General features: G+C 41.7%; 1 protein-coding gene across 1 annotated transcript in view; it reads right to left on the reverse strand.

Annotated features, from left to right (window-relative positions):
• The window catches only part of AFF2 (ALF transcription elongation factor 2), a 674,912-nt gene that overhangs the window by 36,603 nt on the left and 616,779 nt on the right, over positions 1 to 21,530 (reverse strand). The window contains exons 13-16 of the mRNA XM_056540361.1: positions 16,865 to 17,069; positions 15,523 to 15,665; positions 7,164 to 7,227; positions 5,037 to 5,173 (exon numbers count right to left, since the gene is read on the reverse strand). Of these exons, the coding sequence (XP_056396336.1) occupies positions 5,037 to 5,173; positions 7,164 to 7,227; positions 15,523 to 15,665; positions 16,865 to 17,069 (549 nt within the window). The remainder of the gene's footprint in view (positions 1 to 5,036; positions 5,174 to 7,163; positions 7,228 to 15,522; positions 15,666 to 16,864; positions 17,070 to 21,530) is intronic.

Raw genomic sequence — 21,530 nt, forward strand, 5'->3', positions numbered from 1 at the left:
GCGAATATTCGCGAATATAGCACTATATATTCGTAATTACTAATATTCATTTTTTTTTTCACAGTACACATCACAGTGATCATCCCTCTCTGCTTCCAGCTTGTGTGGTGTAAAGAAGGCTCTAATACTACTGTGTGAGACTGGCGTGCGAATTTTCGCATATGCGAAAATTTACATATGAAAATTTTTGCATATACGAATTTTTGGCTTGTGCTAATTTTCACATACGCAAATTTTCGCATACGCAAATTTTCGCATATGCGAAAATAAAACGAGAATATTACGAATATGCGAATTTAGCGAATATATGACGAATATTCATCCATATATTCGCGAATATTCGCTAATTCGAATATGGCCTATGCCGCTCAACACTAGTCATTTGGTTGATAATACTGTTCAGTGTAGGACATAGCACTGTTCAGTATTATCGGCTATCTTCTTCTGCTCGATCTCAGACCAGAGCAGGAGATGCCGGGAGACAGATGGAGGCAGGTGAGGGGACCTCTGTCCACCATTATAGATGATCGGATCCCTACGGCAGCGCTGCGGGCAATCCGATCATCTATTTTAACATGTGCGCTGCCGCAAATGAGGGGTTAATGGCAGACATCCGCGCGATCGCGGGTGTCAGCCATTACCGGCAGGTCCCCGACTGCTGCCAGCAGCCGGAACCTGCCGTGTATAACGCGAGCACCGATCCGATGCTCGCGGTCATACACAAAATGTAAATGTACATCCTGGTGCGCTAAGTACCACCGTTAAGGAGTTAATACATTCTCTACCAATTCTGTGCTACGTAGCCAAGACTTTCTTGAAATATATCTACATACCTACATACAGTGTGGTCATGGTGTACCAGTCCTATTTATTTTTATTTTTTTCACATTATTCCATAACTTATGGGTTGGTCGTTTAATACAAAAATAAAAGTTGTGTTTTATGCTATGGTTGCATAGGAAAACAGTTTTTTTTTAACCCTCATTTTAGCAATCGGACAGCATCTGAACACCCATACCACAACTGATTAAAACCTTTGGCAGGTCTCTATACGACTGATAAACATATCAATTGTGAAAAAATCCCAACCTGAAAATTTACCAAGAACATAATTAATTTCATAAATCCCTCTGATTGTGAAAAGCTTGAAAACCATGGGCACTTTAACCCCTTAAGGACCACGGGTTTTCCGTTTTTTCCTCCTCACCTTTTAAAAATCATAACCCTTTCAATTTTGCACCTAAAAATCCATATGATGGCTTATTTTTTGCGCCACCAATTCTATTTTCCAGTGACATCAGTCATTTTACCCAAAAATCTACGGCGATATGGAAAAAAAATCATTGTGCGACGAAATTGAAGAAAAAAACGCCATTTTGTAACTTTTGGGGGCTTCTGTTTCTACGCAGTGTATTTTTCGGTAAAAATGACATTTATTCTGTAGGTCCATATGATTAAAATGATACCCTACTTATATAGGTTTGATTTTGTTGTACTTCTGTAAAAAATTCTAACTACATGCAGAAAAATTTACACGTTTAAAATTGTCATCTTCTGACCCCTATAACTTTTTTATTTTTCTGCATATAGGGCGGTATGAGGGCTCATTTTTTGCGTCGTGATCTGAAGTTTTTAGCGGTACCATTTTGTATTGATCGGACTTTCATTTTTTCATGATATAAAAAGCAACCAAAAATACGTTATTTTGGACATTGGAATTTTTTTGCACGCACGCCAATGACCGTGCAGTTTAATTAATGATATATTTTTATAGTTTGGACATTTACACACGTGGCGATACCACATATGTTTATATTTATTTTTATTTACATGGTGTTTTTTTTATGGGAAAAGGGGGGTGATTTGAACTTTTTTTTAAGGAAAGGGTTAAATCACATTTATTAACTTTTTTTACACTTTTTTTTGCAGTGTTATAGCTCCCATAGGGAGCTATAACACTGCACACACTGATCGCCAGCACTGTTCACTGCAAAGCCATAGCTTTGCAATGATCAGCGTTATCGGCGGTCAATTGCTCAAGCCTGCATCTCAGGCTCGGAGCAATCAATCGCCGAGGGGACACGCCGGAGGCAGGTAAGAGGACCTTCACTCGTGTCCCAGCTGATCAGGACACCAAATTTTCACTGCGGTAGTCCCGAACAGCCCCGTTGAGCAGCCGGGCAGCTTTCGCTTTCGTTTTAGACGCGGCGTTCAACTTTGAAGCCACGTCTAAAGGGTTAATAGCCCGCGGCACCGCGGTCATTGCCACGCGCTATTAGCCCCGGGTCCCGGGACCGACCCGATATGACGCGGGGTCACCGCGTGACCCTGCGTTATATCGTGGGAGCCGGCCAAGGATGTAAATATACGTCATTGGTCGTTAAGGGGTTAAAAGTAACATAAAATAAAAGTAACATCATGGACAGAAAAATTGGCAGACTGTTGCCCATGTTTGGCACGTACCATTAATGTGAAATGCATTTCTCCTGACTATTTTCTACAAAATTTACACATAAATCCATTAGTTAATGAGGGTCGTTGTGTCATGTAGGGTATCCTAAAGATGTACCTGTATGCTAGGTATTTTTATTTTTTTTAAATCTTATAATACATAACATTTTTATTTTGTCTCTAAATAAATACATACATACATAAATATAAATTAGAAACAGAACTAAGAATGTTCTCCTGGCTAGTTGTGTAGAAGTACACTGCTGATAAAAATAAAGGGTACACTAAGATAACACATCCTAGATCTGAACGAATGAGCTAATCGTATGAAATACTTTCATCTTTACATAGTTGAATGAGCTGACAACAAAATCACTCAAAAATTATCAATGGAAATCAAACTTATCAACCTATGGAAGTCTGGATTTGGAGGCTGCTGGAATTGGAGGCTGGATTGGATTTGCAGGCTGATCCAACTTTGATGTAATGTCCTTCAAACAAGTCAAAATGAGGCACAGTAGTGTGTGTGGCCTCCACGTGCCCGTATGACCTCCATACAATGCCTGGGCATGCTCCTGATGAGGTGGTGGATGGTCTCCTGAGGGATGTCCTCCCAGACCTGGACTAAAGCATCTGCCAACTTCTGGACAGTCTGTGGTGCAATGTGGCGTTGGTGGATGGAGCGAGACATGATGTCCCAGATGTGCTCTTCGGATTCAGGTCTGGGGAATGAGTGGGTCAGTCCATAGCATCAATGCCTTCCTCTTGCAGGAACTGCTGAAACACACCAGCCACACGAGGTCTAGCATTGTATTGGATTAGGACGAACCAAGGGCCGACAGCACCAGCATATGGTCTCACAAGGGGTCTGTGGATCTCATCTCGGTACCTAATGGCAGTCAGGCTACCTCTGGCAAGCACATGGAGGGCTGTGTGGCCCCCTAAAGAAATGCCATCCCACACCATTACTGACCCACTGCCAAACCGGTTATGCTGGAGGATGTTGCAGGCAGCAGAACATTCTCCACTGTGTCTCCAGACTCTGTCAGGTCTGTCACATGTGCTCGGTGTTAACCTGCTTTAATCTGTGAAGAGCACAGGGCGCCAGTGGCGAATTAGCCAATCTTGGTGTTCTCTGGCAAATGCCAAACGTCCTGCACGGTGTTGGGCTGTAAGCACAACCCCCACCTGTGAACATCAGGCCCTCATACCACCCTCATAGCGTCTGTTTCTGACCGTTTGAGTGGACACATTCACATTTTATTGGGGGTGTCTTGCTAATTGCCTATAATTTCCAGCTGTTGTCTGTTTCATTTGCACAACAACATGTGGCATTGATTGTCAATCAGTGTTGCTTTGTGAGTGGACAGAGTGATTTCACAGAATTGTGGTTGACTTGGAGTTACAATGTGTTGTTTAAGTGTTCCCTTTATTTTTTTGAGCAGTGTATGTTTCTTATATATTGAAAATTTGACAATCTGGGTATCTGGCTGTCTATATAACTACCTATCTATCTGTTTACTATCTATCTGTCTATCTATATGTTTTCTATCTATATGCCTCTCCGTATGCCAGCTGTGATGTAAACCAGAAGGCAGACCTTGTGGGAGTCAGATTCCTATGAAAATCTAGTTACATGTTTAATTGTTAGCAGAAATAACCATATACAAATATCCTGTTTTCCTATAGCAATGCCTATATTTACCCAACATGTTTATAATTATAGAATTTCTAAAGCACCACAACAAAGTATAATGAGACTCCTGAGCCCTATTACAGATAGGTCATGTACTGCATGTATGATTATAGAGATCATTTCCCCCCACAGCAAGGTCAATGATGCCCCATGGGTTGCATTGGTGAATATCATTAGTGCTTAGTCTGTAGTACTGTATGCCTTATACTAAATCCTGCCTTACTTTACATGAAAAAGTCCAGTATCAGTCAATCAACATCATTATACATAGAAAAGCGTGCTTCACTTTGGTTGTTCCCATTAAAAGTAATAAAACTTAATTATTTCCCTTTCATTGAAAGGGAGGTTAAATTCACTAAATGAATCAATTGACTCATCAAATAAAATGGGTTGCCTAATGTCTGTAAAAGAAAAGGGAGCTGTAATTCACTTTAACTTTGTTGATTAAAGTTCACTTTCCTTCTCATCGTCCTCACAGACCAAGGCAACAGAAGAAAAGAACAATTTTTCTCTGTAGAAAAATATGATCAAAAACCTCTTGAACGTAATTTGCTATTTAATATTGCACCCTTTAAAGACAGGTCTCGCTGCCAAATATTACAATGATTGTGCTTTATAGCCACCCACTACATCTCAATTTTAATTTTATGAATATTGCAAATTATAACAGTCACATTATAACCTCTAAAGGGGCTAATTTATAAAAGCGGTGTCCATCAATTACACATTTTCCATCACATTAATAAAATGGCAAGAAGTAATTACGCTGACTTCAGAGATGAAGATGCCTTGAACAAATCATTATGCCGAAATTATTTTCTTAAAACTTAGCAGGTTCTAATTATGACTGAAATGAGATAAGGAAAATGATCACAAAATAGACATTAACCTGATGAGTTCCACAGTTTCGGAGTACATGGTGTATGGAGATTTTGCTTCTAATGGATCTCGCTCCATAGCGTTCCCACATTCGATGAAAGAGAGGGCAGCGTCAGCATAATTCACAGCTTTGATAAACTTTTCTATCTGAAACATTGTATAACAAGAGTGTTTTAGAATAGCTTATGAAGCACAAAAGCAATCCAGATTATTTCACATTGTGTCCTTTTTATTGTCCCAGCTAATTTTATTTTTGGCTGGCTGGAATGTTTAGAGTTTTTTTTTTTATTGTTTCCAATGATTATTAAAAAATATGAAATTTAAAAAAAAAAACATTACATTAGTAGTTTCAATTGAATGCTCTTATACAATGCAAATACAACTCTCTGCCGATATCTAAAAGGATTATCTCACAAACCCAACCCTCTATCTAATAAAAGCTGAATAGATGTTCATCTGGACATGTGTTTTCCCAATGATGGAGACTGCAAGAAAAATGTGGCTTAACTTGAGGATGCTGGACCCTAGTGCAAAATTTGTAACAAAGCTCCAGCTATATTATTTAGGTAAGAGAGACCTTATGGGCCACTTTGACTTATGGGTTAGGTTGTACTGTACCCTCTACACCCCCTTTAGATACAACAATTCAATGTCTTAGTATGTCATACCAAGTGGGAGCTTGAATGGTTGAATATATCTCTATATGCCTATGCATGGTTCACCAATTGGGGCTTCTCTTAATAGAGGCCCTTTACATGAGCCGAATACTGGATAAATTAGTGTCCCTAGGAATGTTCGTTTCCAATATTTGGCCACATGAATAAACCGGTGATCATACCTGAAGCCTGGTCACACAATTGCTTGAGTCCTGTGAAGACTTCGTAAATGAGCACTGATCATTGAGATCAGCTGAAGACCCTTAGGAGCTTTACAAGCAGGTGAACACCTCCCTAATTACTATATGCCTTAAATGGGCATACAGAACATCTTGATGAGACAACTACTTTAAGCAAGGGCTATAGGTTTTTCTGAAACATGTCAAACATGATAGGTCACATGGAATTGTCAAACAATGCCTCCAGGCAAATTTTATAGAACACTATTTTGGAACCATTGCATTTGAGAGTATAAAAGATAAAGCCACGTGGGGAAATAAAAGTTAAAACACAAAGTGGAATGCAAGTCCCAAAATTACGGTTGACTTGCATGTCACTCTTATGTAACTTTTAGGTAACACATTGAAACTAGAGCAGTCATGCTACAAAAGCATGTATGCAGCTGCTCCATTTAACACGAAGATGATTTATATAGTTCATAAGCCAGTACCAGGAATGGATGTTAAAGGGTGGAAAAGCACAAAGGTTGTTTTTTTTAATATTTTTTGATCCAGACCCTTTTTGACTACAAAACACTGCAAAAATAACTGAATCACGTAAAAATAAAAATAACATTAGCTTGTTATTACCTTCCTAACAGCATAACTAACCATAGTTATGCTGAGATCACTAGATATACTTTATGAAAGTTAAAAAAAAAGATATAAAGCCACCATGCTGCCACCCGTCATCTGGGCAAAAGTGACAGTCATCTGTCCTTCCTGACAGCAGGCCTATTTTGCCTTGTATGAAGTTTGGCTCGGCACAGCTACTGCCACTAAGCAGCCAGAAAGGTTTTTACAAGCAGTACAGCAAGACTATGGTGTGATAACTAAAAGTCTTTTGACAGGTTCCCTTTAAGAAGATGTAATTTTACTTGAATGGAAGACATACTGAATGAGATGCCATCTATTGAGATGCCATCTATAATGTCTTGTGGGAAAACCCCCTTGCTGTAGGTTACAATTTTAATAAGATCCATAGAGCAATCTATCTACTATGCTGACTACGAAAGTTTGTGCAATGGTTTAGATACCATTTTTTCCAATGAGGTGTGAACAATTCCTTCATAAGATTGATCTTATTCTGTCATTGGAAGGGCAATCGTTATAGAGGGGATAAATGGAAAAGAGACATACAGCCACCAAGTAAGTATTAAAGCTTGTCAGGTCAACTTCACTTATGATGGCAGCAATTATTGTAAGTTGACAGAAAAGATAGCCCACATAGATCAGTAATAATACAGAGAGAGATACACTTACTAATGCATCTGCTTTATGCTTTAACCTCTTGGCTTCTTGCATGTAATAATCAGCATTATGTAATCTGAAATAACAAAGCATAAAACATTAGAAATAGCCACTCTTTAGCTGAAATGATTATGTAGGAATGGCAAATAGGTTTCATTGATGGGAGGCTAATAAAGGCTGTAAAAAATTTACAACTATGTTATAAATCATGCCATTGCACATTAACCCCTTAAGGACCAGGCCCATTTTGGCCTTAAGGACCAGACCAATTTTATTTTTGCATTTTCGTTTTTTCCTCCTCACCTTCTAAAAATCATAACTCTCTTATATTTCCATCCACAGACCCGTATGAGGGCTTGTTTTTTGCGTCACCAATTGTACTTTGTAATTACATCACTTATTTTACAATAAAATGTACGGTTCAACCAAACAAATATTATTTATGTGGGAAAATTGAAAAGAAATCTGCAATTTAGCAAATTTTTAAAGGTTTTGTTTTCATGCTGTACACTTTCCGGTAAAAATGACATGTTTTCTTTATTCTGTGGGTCAATATGACTAAAATGATACCCATGGTTATATGCTTTTCTATAATTGTACCGCTTAAAAAAAATCTCAAACCATTTTAACAAAATTAGTATGTTTGAAATTGCCCTATTTTGACCACCTATAACGTTCTCATTTTTCCATATATGGGGCAATATGAGGGCTCATTTTTTGCGCCATCATCTGTAGATTTTATCAGTAGCACTTTTGCTTAGGTTTTACTTTTAAACATTTTTTTATACATTTTTTTTAATAAAATGTGACAAAAAAAGCAGCAAAAATAATTACGTTTACGCCGTTCACCGTACAGAATAATTAACAATATATTTTAATAGTTCAGACTTTTATGCACGTGGCGATACCAAATATATGTATTAATATTTTTTTTACGCTTTTTTGGGGGTAAAATGGGAAAAATTGACATTTTACTTTTTTATTGGGGTAGGGGATTTTTCTATTTTTTTTTACTTTTTCATTTTACATTTCTTTTACACTTTTTATGTCCCCATAGGGAACTATTCATAACAATCAGTTGATTGCTAATACTGTTCAGTGCTATGTATAGTACACAGCACTGCTCAGTATTATCGGTGATCTTCTGCTCTGGTCTGCTCGATCTCTGACCAGAGCAGAAGACCCTGGGAGACGGCCGGAGCCAGGTGAGGGGACCTCCGGCCGCCATCCTGGATGATCTGATCATCCATTCAAGGTACCGCACTGCTGCAGATGCCGTGATCTGTATTGATCACGGCATCTGAGAGGTTAATGGTGGACATCCGCGCGATTGCGGATGTCCGCCATTACCGGCGGGTCCCTTGTTGCTGATAGCAGCCGGGACCTGCCGGGCATGACGCGAGCACCGCTCCGGTGCTCGTGATCATGGTGGCACGTAAATGTACGTCATGGTGCGCTAAGTACCACGTCACCATGATGTAAATTTACGTCCATTGTCATTAAGGGGTTAAAGGGGTACTTCGGAGGGGGGAAAAATATATTTTTTTAAATTTAAATCAACTGGTGCCAAAAACTTAAACAGTTTTGTAAATTACTTCTATTAAAAATTCTTAATCCTTCCAGTACTTATCACCTGATGTAGGCTGCAGAGGAAGTTATATTGTTCTTTTCAGTCTGACCACAGTGCACTCTGCTGCCAACTCTGTCCATGTCAGGAACTGTCCAGAGCAAGAGAGGTTTGTTATGTGGATTTGCTCCTACTCTGGTCAGTTCCTGACACAGACAGAGGTGTCAGCAGAGAGCACTGAGGTAAGACTGAAAAGAACAACTCAACTTCCTCTGTAATATACAGCAGCTGATAATTACTGGAAGGATTAAGATTTTTTAATAGAAGTAATTTACAAATCTGTTTAACTTTCTGGAGCCAGTTGATATGAAAAAAAAAATTTGTTTTCCACCGGAGTACCCCTATAAATAGGACATGTGATTATTATAAATAAAATGAAGCTGCCGCCATCTGACTATTCAGGAAAAAGCCCAGCCAGTCAACCAAATAGTAAAATCCCTATATTAGGAATTGGGGGGAGGAGGCTGTTACGCCGAGCGCTCCGGGTCCCCGCTCCTCCCCGGAGCGCTCGCTTCACTCCCTCCGCTGCAGCGCTCCGGTCACGTCCTCTGACCCGGGGCGCTGCGATCCTGCTGCCAGCCGGGATGCGATTCGCGATGCGGGTAGCGCCCGCTCGCGATGCGCACCCCGGCTTCCCTACCTGACTCGCTCCCCGTCTGTTCTGTCCCGGCGCGCGCGGCCCCGCTCCCTAGGGCGCGCGCGCGCCGGGTCTCTGCGATTTAAAGGGCCACTGCGCCGCTGATTGGCGCAGTGGTTCCAATTAGGGTTTTCACCTGTGCACTTCCCTATATTACCTCACTTCCCTTGCACTCCCTTGCCGGATCTTGTTGCCTTAGTGCCAGTGAAAGCGTTCCTTGTGTGTTCCTTGCCTGTGTTTCCAGACCTTCTGCCGTTGCCCCTGACTACGATCCTTGCTGCCTGCCCCGACCTTCTGCTACGTCCGACCTTGCTTCTGCCTACTCCCTTGTACCGCGCCTATCTTCAGCAGCCAGAGAGGTGAGCCGTTGCTAGTGGATACGACCTGGTCACTACCGCCGCAGCAAGACCATCCCGCTTTGCGGCGGGCTCTGGTGAAAACCAGTAGTGGCTTAGAACCGGTCCACTAGCACGGTCCACGCCAATCCCTCTCTGGCACAGAGGGTCCACTACCTGCCAGCCGGCATCGTGACAGTAGATCCGGCCATGGATCCCGCTGAAGTTCCTCTGCCAGTTGTCGCTGACCTCACCACGGTGGTCGCCCAGCAGTCACAACAGATAGCGCAACAAGGCCAACAGCTGTCTCAACTGACCGTGATGCTACAACAGTTGCTACCACAGCTTCAGCAGTCATCTCCTCCGCCAGCTCCTGCACCTCCTCCGCAGCGAGTGGCCGCTCCTGGGATACGCTTATCCTTGCCAGATAAATTTGATGGGGACTCTAAGTTTTGCCGTGGCTTTCTCTCCCAATGTTCCCTGCATCTGGAGATGATGTCGGACCTGTTTCCCACTGAAAGGTCTAAGGTGGCTTTCGTAGTCAGTCTTCTGTCCGGAAAAGCCCTGTCATGGGCCACACCGCTCTGGGACCGCAATGACCCCGTCACTGCCTCAGTACACTCCTTCTTCTCGGAAATCCGAAGTGTCTTTGAGGAACCTGCCCGAGCCTCTTCTGCTGAGACTGCCCTGTTGAACCTGGTCCAGGGTAATTCTTCCGTTGGCGAGTACGCCGTACAATTCCGTACACTTGCTTCAGAATTGTCCTGGAATAATGAGGCCCTCTGCGCGACCTTCAAAAAAGGCCTATCCAGCAACATTAAAGATGTTCTGGCCGCACGAGAAATTCCTGCTAATCTACATGAACTTATTCTCCTAGCCACTCGCATTGACATGCGTTTTTCTGAAAGGCGTCAGGAACTCCGCCAAGATATGGACTCTGTTCGCACAAGGCGTTTCGTCTCCTCGGCTCCTCTCTCCTCTGGTCCCCTGCAATCTGTTCCTGTGCCCCCCGCCGTGGAGGCTATGCAGGTCGACCGGTCTCGCCTGACACCCCAAGAGAGGACACGACGCCGTATGGAGAACCTCTGCCTGTACTGTGCTAGTACCGAACACTTCCTGAGGGATTGTCCTATCCGTCCTCCCCGCCTGGAAAGACGTATGCTGACTCCGCACAAAGGTGAGACAGTCCTTGATGTCTACTCTGCTTCTCCACGTCTTACTGTGCCTGTGCGGTTGTCTGCCTCTGCCTTCTCCTTCTCTACAGTGGCTTTCTTGGACTCTGGATCTGCAGGAAATTTTATTTTGGCCTCTCTCGTCAACAGGTTCAACATCCCAGTGACTGGTCTCGCCAGACCCCTCTACATCAATTGTGTAAATAATGAAAGATTGGACTGTACCATACGTTTCCGCACGGAGCCCCTTCTTATGAGTATCGGATCTCATCATGAGAGGATTGAACTTTTGGTCCTCCCCAATTGCACCTCGGAGATTCTCCTTGGACTTCCCTGGCTTCAACTTCATTCCCCAACCCTGGATTGGTCCACTGGGGAGATCAAGAGTTGGGGGTCCTCTTGTTCCAAGAACTGTCTAAAACCGGTTCCCAGTAACCCTTGCCGTAACTCTGTGGTTCCTCCAGTAACCGGTCTCCCTAAGGCCTATATGGACTTCGCGGATGTTTTCTGCAAAAAACAAGCTGAGACTCTACCTCCTCACAGGCCTTATGATTGCCCTATCGACCTCCTCCCGGGTACTACTCCACCCCGGGGCAGAATTTATCCTCTCTCTGCCCCAGAGACTCTTGCCATGTCCGAATACGTCCAGGAGAATCTAAAAAAGGGCTTTATCCGTAAATCCTCCTCTCCTGCCGGAGCCGGATTTTTCTTTGTGTCCAAAAAAGATGGCTCCCTACGTCCTTGCATTGACTACCGCGGTCTTAATAAAATCACGGTTAAGAACCGCTACCCCTTACCCCTCATCTCTGAACTCTTTGATCGCCTCCAAGGTGCCCACATCTTCACTAAATTGGACTTAAGAGGCGCCTATAACCTCATCCGCATCAGAGAGGGGGACGAGTGGAAAACGGCATTTAACACCAGAGATGGACACTTTGAGTATCTGGTCATGCCCTTTGGACTGTGTAATGCTCCTGCCGTCTTCCAAGACTTTGTCAATGAAATTTTTCGTGATCTATTATACTCCTGTGTTGTGGTATATCTGGACGATATCCTAATTTTTTCTGCCAATCTAGAAGAACACCGCCAGCATGTCCGTATGGTTCTTCAGAGACTTCGTGACAACCAACTCTATGCCAAAATTGAGAAATGTCTGTTTGAATGCCAATCTCTTCCTTTTCTAGGATATTTGGTCTCTGGCCAGGGACTACAGATGGATCCAGACAAACTCTCTGCCGTCTTAAATTGGCCACGCCCCTCCGGACTCCGTGCTATCCAACGCTTTTTGGGGTTCGCCAATTATTACAGGCAATTTATTCCACATTTTTCTACCATTGTGGCTCCTATCGTGGCTTTAACCAAGAAAAATGCTGATCCCAAGTCCTGGCCTCCTCAAGCAGAAGACTCCTTTAAACGACTCAAGTCTGCCTTTTCTTCGGCTCCCGTGCTCTCCAGACCTGACCCTTCCAAACCCTTCCTATTGGAGGTTGATGCCTCCTCAGTAGGAGCTGGAGCTGTTCTTCTACAAAAAAATCCTTCCGGGCATGCTGTCACTTGTGGTTTTTTCTCTAGGACCTTCTCTCCAGCGGAGAGGAACTACTCCATCGGGGATCGAGAGCTTCTAGCCATTAAATTAGCACTTGAGGAATGGAGGCATCTGCTGGAGGGATCAAGATTTCCTGTTATTATCTACACCGACCACAAGAACCTCTCCTACCTCCAGTCGGCCCAACGGCTGAATCCTCGCCAGGCCCGGTGGTCTCTGTTCTTTGCCCGATTTAATTTTGAGATTCACTTTCGTCCTGCCGATAAGAACATTAGGGCCGATGCTCTCTCTCGTTCCTCGGATGCCTCAGAAGTTGATCTCCCTCCGCAACACATCATTCCACCTGACTGCCTGATCTCCACTTCTCCTGCCTCCATCAGGCAGACTCCTCCAGGAAAGACCTTTGTTTCTCCACGCCAACGCCTCGGAATCCTCAAATGGGGTCACTCCTCCCATCTCGCAGGTCATGCGGGCATCAAGAAATCTGTGCAACTCATCTCCCGCTTCTATTGGTGGCCGACTCTGGAGACGGATGTTGGGGACTTTGTGCGAGCCTGCACTATCTGTGCCCGGGATAAGACTCCTCGCCAGAAGCCCGCTGGTTTTCTTCATCCTCTGCCTGTCCCCGAACAGCCTTGGTCTCTGATTGGTATGGATTTTATTACTGATTTACCCCCTTCCCATGGCAACACCGTTATTTGGGTGGTCGTTGATCGATTCTCCAAAATGGCACATTTCATCCCTCTTCCTGGTCTTCCTTCTGCGCCTCAGTTGGCTAAACAATTTTTTGTACACATTTTTCGTCTTCACGGGTTGCCTACGCAGATTGTCTCGGATAGAGGGGTCCAATTCGTGTCTAAATTCTGGAGGGCTCTCTGTAAACAACTCAAGATTAAATTAAATTTTTCCTCTGCATATCATCCCCAGTCCAATGGACAAGTAGAAAGAATTAACCAGATCCTGGGTGATTATTTGCGACATTTTGTTTCCTCCCGCCAGGATGACTGGGCAGATCTCCTTCCATGGGCCGAATTTTCGTATAACTTCAGGGTCTCTGAATCTTCCTCCAAATCCCCATTTTTCGTGGTGTACGGCCGTCACCCTCTTCCCCCCCTCCCTACCCCCTTGCCCTCTGGTCTGCCCGCTGTGGATGAAATTTCTCGTGACCTTTCCATTATATGGAGAGAGACCCAAAATTCTCTTTTACAGGCTTCTTCACGCATGAAGAGGTTCGCGGATAAGAGGAGAAGAGCTCCCCCCGTTTTTTCCCCTGGAGACAAGGTATGGCTCTCCGCTAAATATGTCCGCTTCCGTGTCCCTAGCTACAAGTTGGGACCACGCTATCTTGGTCCTTTCAAAATTTTGTGTCAAATTAATCCTGTCTCTTATAAACTTCTTCTTCCTCCTTCTCTTCGCATCCCTAATGCCTTTCACGTCTCTCTTCTCAAACCACTCATCCTCAACCGTTTTTCTCCCAAATCTGTTCCTCCCACTCCTGTTTCCGGCTCCTCGGACGTCTTCTCGGTCAAGGAAATTTTGGCTGCCAAAAAGGTCAGAGGGAAAAATTTTTTTTTAGTTGACTGGGAGGGTTGTGGTCCTGAAGAGAGATCCTGGGAACCTGAGGACAACATCCTTGACAAAAGTCTGCTCCTCAGGTTCTCAGGCTCCAAGAAGAGGGGGAGACCCAAGGGGGGGGGTACTGTTACGCCGAGCGCTCCGGGTCCCCGCTCCTCCCCGGAGCGCTCGCTTCACTCCCTCCGCTGCAGCGCTCCGGTCACGTCCTCTGACCCGGGGCGCTGCGATCCTGCTGCCAGCCGGGATGCGATTCGCGATGCGGGTAGCGCCCGCTCGCGATGCGCACCCCGGCTTCCCTACCTGACTCGCTCCCCGTCTGTTCTGTCCCGGCGCGCGCGGCCCCGCTCCCTAGGGCGCGCGCGCGCCGGGTCTCTGCGATTTAAAGGGCCACTGCGCCGCTGATTGGCGCAGTGGTTCCAATTAGGGTTTTCACCTGTGCACTTCCCTATATTACCTCACTTCCCTTGCACTCCCTTGCCGGATCTTGTTGCCTTAGTGCCAGTGAAAGCGTTCCTTGTGTGTTCCTTGCCTGTGTTTCCAGACCTTCTGCCGTTGCCCCTGACTACGATCCTTGCTGCCTGCCCCGACCTTCTGCTACGTCCGACCTTGCTTCTGCCTACTCCCTTGTACCGCGCCTATCTTCAGCAGCCAGAGAGGTGAGCCGTTGCTAGTGGATACGACCTGGTCACTACCGCCGCAGCAAGACCATCCCGCTTTGCGGCGGGCTCTGGTGAAAACCAGTAGTGGCTTAGAACCGGTCCACTAGCACGGTCCACGCCAATCCCTCTCTGGCACAGAGGGTCCACTACCTGCCAGCCGGCATCGTGACAGAGGCATGGCAACAATATAAAAACAATGTTGGAATTAGGGCTCCAGAGGCTACAGAATAATGTACTGCCCACATTCCTCTACAGGCCTTACTCACATCACTATATAAAAAACACATTTTAAAGTCTGCGAGACCAAGCCCTGCTTAAGGATTCAGTCTAATCAAATGGTAGAGTCTTGTGGGGTAATTGGAATATTAACATTCTGCTCCATCAGGCCTAAAATAATTCATATATCATTTATCCTATGAAAATTGAGCCATATTTGCTTTGTGTGAAACAATTGAGGCTGACACTGGGATCTGTTTTAAAGTATTTAAGCCTTATATGCAGGATGTGCTGTATTAGAAAGAAAAAAAAAACTTTGATGGCTTAGGCCAGAACAAAAAAAAGTAAAAGGTTTGCTCATCACTAACACTGAAATAAGCTATAGATCCCTTACATCAAGCTCATTATAAAGATTATATAATAAACTGTATTATTATGAATTATTTCCCCAGGCACATATCTGCCTATTCTACCACCAAGCTTCTTCCTTGACCACTATTTGCTATGCAAGTGATTTGGGACTCCATGTCATTATAATATAAGCTAATTCCTTTAAAAAGATACAAATAATAATAATAAAAATAATAATAATAATACAACTTACGTTTCATCAAATGTTATCTTTGATCTTCGGGAATCAGCATTTCCATTTGCTATAGCAGCAGGTACTGAAGACCATGACTCTGGCTCTGAATGAGGCTGAATGTTCTCAAGGACACTGCTCGGTGGTCTGCTGTTATCTTCTTCCTGTATAGACAATACTAATCATAATGGATTCTCCATACATATTGACTTCTCATTGTATTGTACTGTATATCCATCTAATGCTGTGCATGAATCAGTAATCATTAATCAACCCCAATGGTCCTGCTGCAGCTCAAGCTTTTGGTCCCCTGATGCTCCTGTCTGCTTCTGAGAAGAGAGCCTCATGAAGGAAATGCCCACTCAGCCAATCACTAGCCACATTGTTGTTCTGTATCAACCAGTGATTGGCTGAGCAGGCAGGTCCCGCATCAAGCTCTTGTCTCGGACCAGAAGGAGAAGCAGTTGGACCAATGGATACCAGGGGTAGGTAGTTAACTTTTTTTTTTTCCACTATATTTCATTTTTTTTCCCGTCATTCCTTGAACTACAAAATTATAAAAATTGGCTTTATAAGGGCAATGGTTGAATAAAATGTAATAACTCAATTTCTATTATTATTTCGTTAATTAATTAATCAATTACACTACTATAAAACTCCGATACCCTATTATTTGAATAAATGTACACTACAGAAGACATGGAACCAAGTTTTTTTTACTGGACATTGAGGTATAGAATTATTATTGTATGAAAGAAACCTGAAACCAAAAATTTCTAAGGACATTGGGGGACATCATCATTGTATGCTTTGGTAAGCATGTTCTGAAGGCATTTTAATTTTCATTTTTTTTTGCTTTAGCTTTGCTTATGTGCTACATATTTCTCATACAAGGGGTTGATACATTTGGAGCACATAAACAAAACCAAAAAAAATTGCAGCTGAGACCTTTGTGAGACTTTTTTTTACGACTTTTTGAATTTGCTCACGTGCAGGAGTTTTGTACTCCAGGTCTTTTTGAAAGGGTTTTGTGACTTATTTTTGCCTACATGCGACTTTCGCACATCATAAATTTGTGACCACTGCAAAGTGAAAAATGAAATTTGCCTAGGTAAGGCTGTTTGTAACTTTTTGCTTACCCACAAAAGTCTTACAAAGAAGTGCTTAGGCGACCATGCTTCTTTTTGTGCAAAAAAAAAAAAAGGCTCTAAATACCTTGATAAATGTCCCCTATTGAGTATTCAGTAAATAAAAAAATGAAATCCTGTGATAAAATGTCACCATTATTATAATAATTTTTATTTATTTATTTACTCAGATACTAAATCTGTATCTAGAATTGTGTTATGACAGTGATACTTACACAGCTTAGTTTAGGGTTTGTTATTGTGCTGCCATTCTTCTTGTGTCTTGCAGAGGTTACAGGGACATGCATCGCCGTTACAATGCTGTCCTGACTAAAAGAGCTGTTATCACTGGAGTGTCGCCTTCGAACTGGTTCATCCCCCAAAGGAGACAATAATGGAGGAAACAATTTTTCTTCTCTTTTTTTTGTTGTCTTTTTTGCTCTAGAAAAGAAGAATAGAAAACTCAGTGAAAAAGTAATTAAAGGGGTTACCCAGGAAAACACTTTTTTTTATATATCAACTGGCTCCAGAAAATTAAACAGATTTGTAAATTACTTCTATTAAAAAAGCCGCTGAAGTTGAGTTGTTCTTTTCTAAGTGCTCTCTGATGACACCTGTCTCGGGAACTGTCCAGAGTAGAAGCAAATCCCCATAGCAAACCTGTTCTACTCTGTGCAGTTCCCGAGACAAGCAGAGATGTCAGCACAGAGCACTGTTGCCAGACAGAAAATAACTCAACTTCAGCAGTTGATAAGTATTGGAAGGATTAAGATTTTTAAATAGAAGTAATTTGCAAGTCTGTTTAACTTTCTGGAGTCAGTTGATATATATATATATATATATAAGTTTTTTCCTGGAATACCCCTTTAAATCAAGTCCACAAAAACACGTTATCAGACATTTAATGGTTACCACAAATAAAGTTGTACATTAGTTAATATATATTATAATGGAATATCATTAAAGTCATGCCAATATGTCATGGTTTTCAAAATGTTTGATAGTAGTAATTGAAAGGGAACTTTCATTGTCAACATTTAGAGGATCCAAATATGCCCAGGTCAAATGATGATCACACAGGTGCCCAGTCATCAGAGCTCTGTGTTATTATAATGATCCATGCATCTGTTTATCCATCACATGACTAGGACAGATTTCAACTGCTTGCGGATTGTTGTTCTACTAAAAACATGCAGCATAGTCAGAAACCTCCCTTTAGATTCTGCAGCTAAATTGAAATGTAGAAGGGAGAGACAGCTATTAGAGACAATTGGACCTTTTAGAAAGAAGACAGAGATGGTTTGTTATCCTTCTGTCTTCTTGATTACTGAAAGAGTTTCTGGGTCTAAGCCAGGAGTCTCAAACTGGTGGCAACTCCAGTTGTTGCAAACCTTCAACTCCCATTATGCCTGGACATGCCTGGATAACTGATGGCTACAGCCAACGGCTGTCTGGGCATGCTTTTGCAACATCTGAAGGGCCACCCGTTTGAGACCCCTGTTCTAAGAATACCTACAGTAGTTCAGCAATGAATATCAGAGATTGTATTTGAACTGTAACTGAGGTTTATATGGCAGCCTCTGTTAGGGCTCGTTCACATATGTCCGGCGTCAGTCGTCCTTTCCCTTTGTTGCTTACTTAAATGCACCAGAGGGAAACTGATGCTAGAACTGATCCCATTCATCTGAATGGGACAGTTCACAATCATCCGGCATCTCAGTTTGGATGCTAGATGGTTGGACATGCCAGACAGCACCAGACAGGGGAACGCATCTTGCTGTGTTGTCCCATCTGGCATCCAGAAATAATGGACACCGGATGCTAAATAATTAATAACAACTGATGCACATTGTCATCAGTTGGGTGAACCCAGTAAAATAATAATAAAAACTGTGCAACTAAATGGGTTGAGTATAAATGCACCACAATGGGCCAATTTAAAAATGGATTAAAACTTAGTAGACAGTTTCAAAGCTTTAATGGATTTATCAAGTAAAAAAATCTATCCTTAGTTAACACTGGCTAAGGCTACATTCACACCTCGTTTTCAGCCTACAGTTGCCGAATCCGGCAGGCGGAGGGGAAAACCAGGCGCTCCCGTCCCCCACCTGGACTGGTGCGGAAATTCATTTACTTTAATGAGTCGACCGGAGTCGATTGGTGACTCCAGTCGGCTTATTTTTTACCCGTATCCGGTTTTGTGACTGTAGTATACTACGGATTTAGGCCCGGTCAGGAAACCGGATACGGGTCAAAAATTAGCCAACCGGAGTCACCATTTTACTCCGGTCGGCTCATTAAAGTAAATGGATTTCAGCGCTGGTTCGGCTGGTCCGTATCCGGCAACCGTAGGCTGAAAACGAGGTGTGCATGTAGCCTTAGCCAGTGTTAACTAAGGTTAGATCTTTTACTTGATAAATCCATTAAAGTTTGAAACTGTCTACTAAGTTTTAATCCATTTTTAAATTGGCCCATTGTTGTGCATTTAGACTCAACTCATTTAACCAAAACCACATCTAGTTTTTCTAAGCCTCTCCCCCTTGTTTAGCATGGTGCAATTTTTTTTATTTTTTTTTATAACTTAGTTTTTTGTCTAAATTTGTCTAATAGCTATTTTTTTTTATAACATTGCCTCTTTAAAACAACCATAAAGTAAGGAGCACACAATTATGTATTTATTTACATTTTCCCTTAAAGGGGTACTCCTCTGGAAAACATTTTTTTTTTAAATCCACTGGTGCCAGAAAGTTAAACAGATTTGTAAATTAATTCTATTAATTTCCTTTCTGTCTGACCACAGTGCTCTTTACTGAAACCTCTATTCATGTCAGGAACTGTCCAGAGTAGGAGAAAATCCCCATAGCAAACCTATCCTGCTCCAGACAGTTCCTGACATGGACAGAGGTGTCAGCAGAGCGCACTGTGCTCAGACAGAAAGGAAATTCAAAAATAAAAGAACTTCCTGTGGAGCATTCGGAGGCCTATAAGTACTGGAAGGATTAAGATTTTTTAATAGAAGTAATTTACAAATCTGTTTAAGTTTCTATCATCAGTTGATTTAAAAAAATGTTTTCCAGTGGAGTACCCCTTTAACATTTTAAGAAATAAAGCACAAAAAAATTACAAAAAATAAATCACAGAAAAAAAACAAAAATTATTTGATTAATTTAAAATGGGATCAGGGGAACGAGAGGAAAGAGAAATGAGAAAAAGAGTTAAAAGGGTAAGAATAGGTTGGATGTGATTTAGATATAATTGTTGTCGAGACTGGACCCATTAGGGGCTGGGGTAAGAGGTTTCGGGAAACTTCAGCCTAACACTGCGTGCATTAGTATATAATATTTATAGTAATTGGGGAAGGGGGTACATTTTTTGGCATATGGTAATGTTTGGAAAAATCTGACTGTAAAAGGTATAAATCGAAAAAATCTTTTAAAATGTAAAAAAAACATAGTTTCTAAATCACATGTGCCTGACAAAAAAAAAATCAATTTAAATGTAAAAATGTTGCTGTTCATAAATAGAGAAAACTGGTAAAACAGTCTACTAAGTTTTAATCCACTTTTAAATGTGCATTTAGACTCCACCCATTTTACCAGTACCACATCCAGCTTGGCTAAGACCCTCCCCAGTGTTTAACATGGTGCAAAATTATTATTATTACTACTAGAATTTATTTATTTATTTTTGTTCCTAAAATATGTCTGATTACACATATTCCTGTGTTTTTCTTTCTTAAAAGGCGTAATCTGGTGGAAAACAATATATATATATATATATATATATATATATATATATATATACATATATATATATATATATATATATATATATATATATATATACATATATATATATATATATATATATATATATATTATTATTATTATTATTATTATTATTATTATTATTATTATTATTTTCAAATACACTGGTGCCAGAAATTTGAAAAGATGTGTAAATTACTTCTGTTTAAAAATAATAATCCTTCCAGTACTTATAAGCTACTGTATGCTCTAGAGAAAGCAGTGTGGTTCTTTCCAGTCTGACCACAGTGCTCTCTGCTGACACCTCTGTCTGTGTCAGGAACTGTCCAGAGTAGAAGCAAATCCTCATAGCAAACCTCTCCTGCTCTGGACAGTTCCTGATACAGACATAGGTGTCAGCAGAGAGCACTGTGGTCAGACAGCAGTTGTTAAGTACTGGAAGGATTAAGATTTTTCTATAGAAGTATTTTAAAAATCTGTTTAACTTCCTGGCAGCAGTTGATTAGAAAAAAGTTATTTTACACTGGAGTACCCCTTTAAATCCACATGTGCCTGACAAAAAAAAAAATTGTATATGTAAATTTGAAAATGTGACTGTTCATGAATAGAGAAAACCGGTATAGTCTTAAACTGGTTGATCCTAAAAAGTAGGCAATGCAGATTATAGTTAATGGCTATAAGCAGATATTTTGGAAGCCAATTGGAACTGAGAAAAATATTAATAGTGGAGAGTTGTAAGTCTTTTCATTATATGAAATAATAATAGACTTTCTTCTGTATAAGACATTGTAATAACTGCTCTGAATGTATTAGCTCAAATATAATTGTTATATTCCAGGCAATGATTCATCTTACTACACTCAAAATAATTGTGAACAGTCACCGGAACGGAGCACCTGAAAGAAGGTGCACAGAAACACGCCAAGAGATTTATAGAGCTGACAAACTTTTTTTAAAATCCATTTTATGAAGGAGGAGGCATCATTATGAGACATTAATCGTTACATATTGTGGAGCTGATTGTTCACTTGCTTTGGGCTGTAACTGCTGTAAAAATGGGATTTTAATTGCAATAATAACCAATTGTGAATGAATTCATTGGAATAATTAAACATGTTTAATGACTTAATTTGCC

The sequence above is a fragment of the Hyla sarda genome, chromosome 9, assembly GCF_029499605.1.
Source record: "Hyla sarda isolate aHylSar1 chromosome 9, aHylSar1.hap1, whole genome shotgun sequence".
Lineage (NCBI taxonomy): Eukaryota > Metazoa > Chordata > Amphibia > Anura > Hylidae > Hyla > Hyla sarda.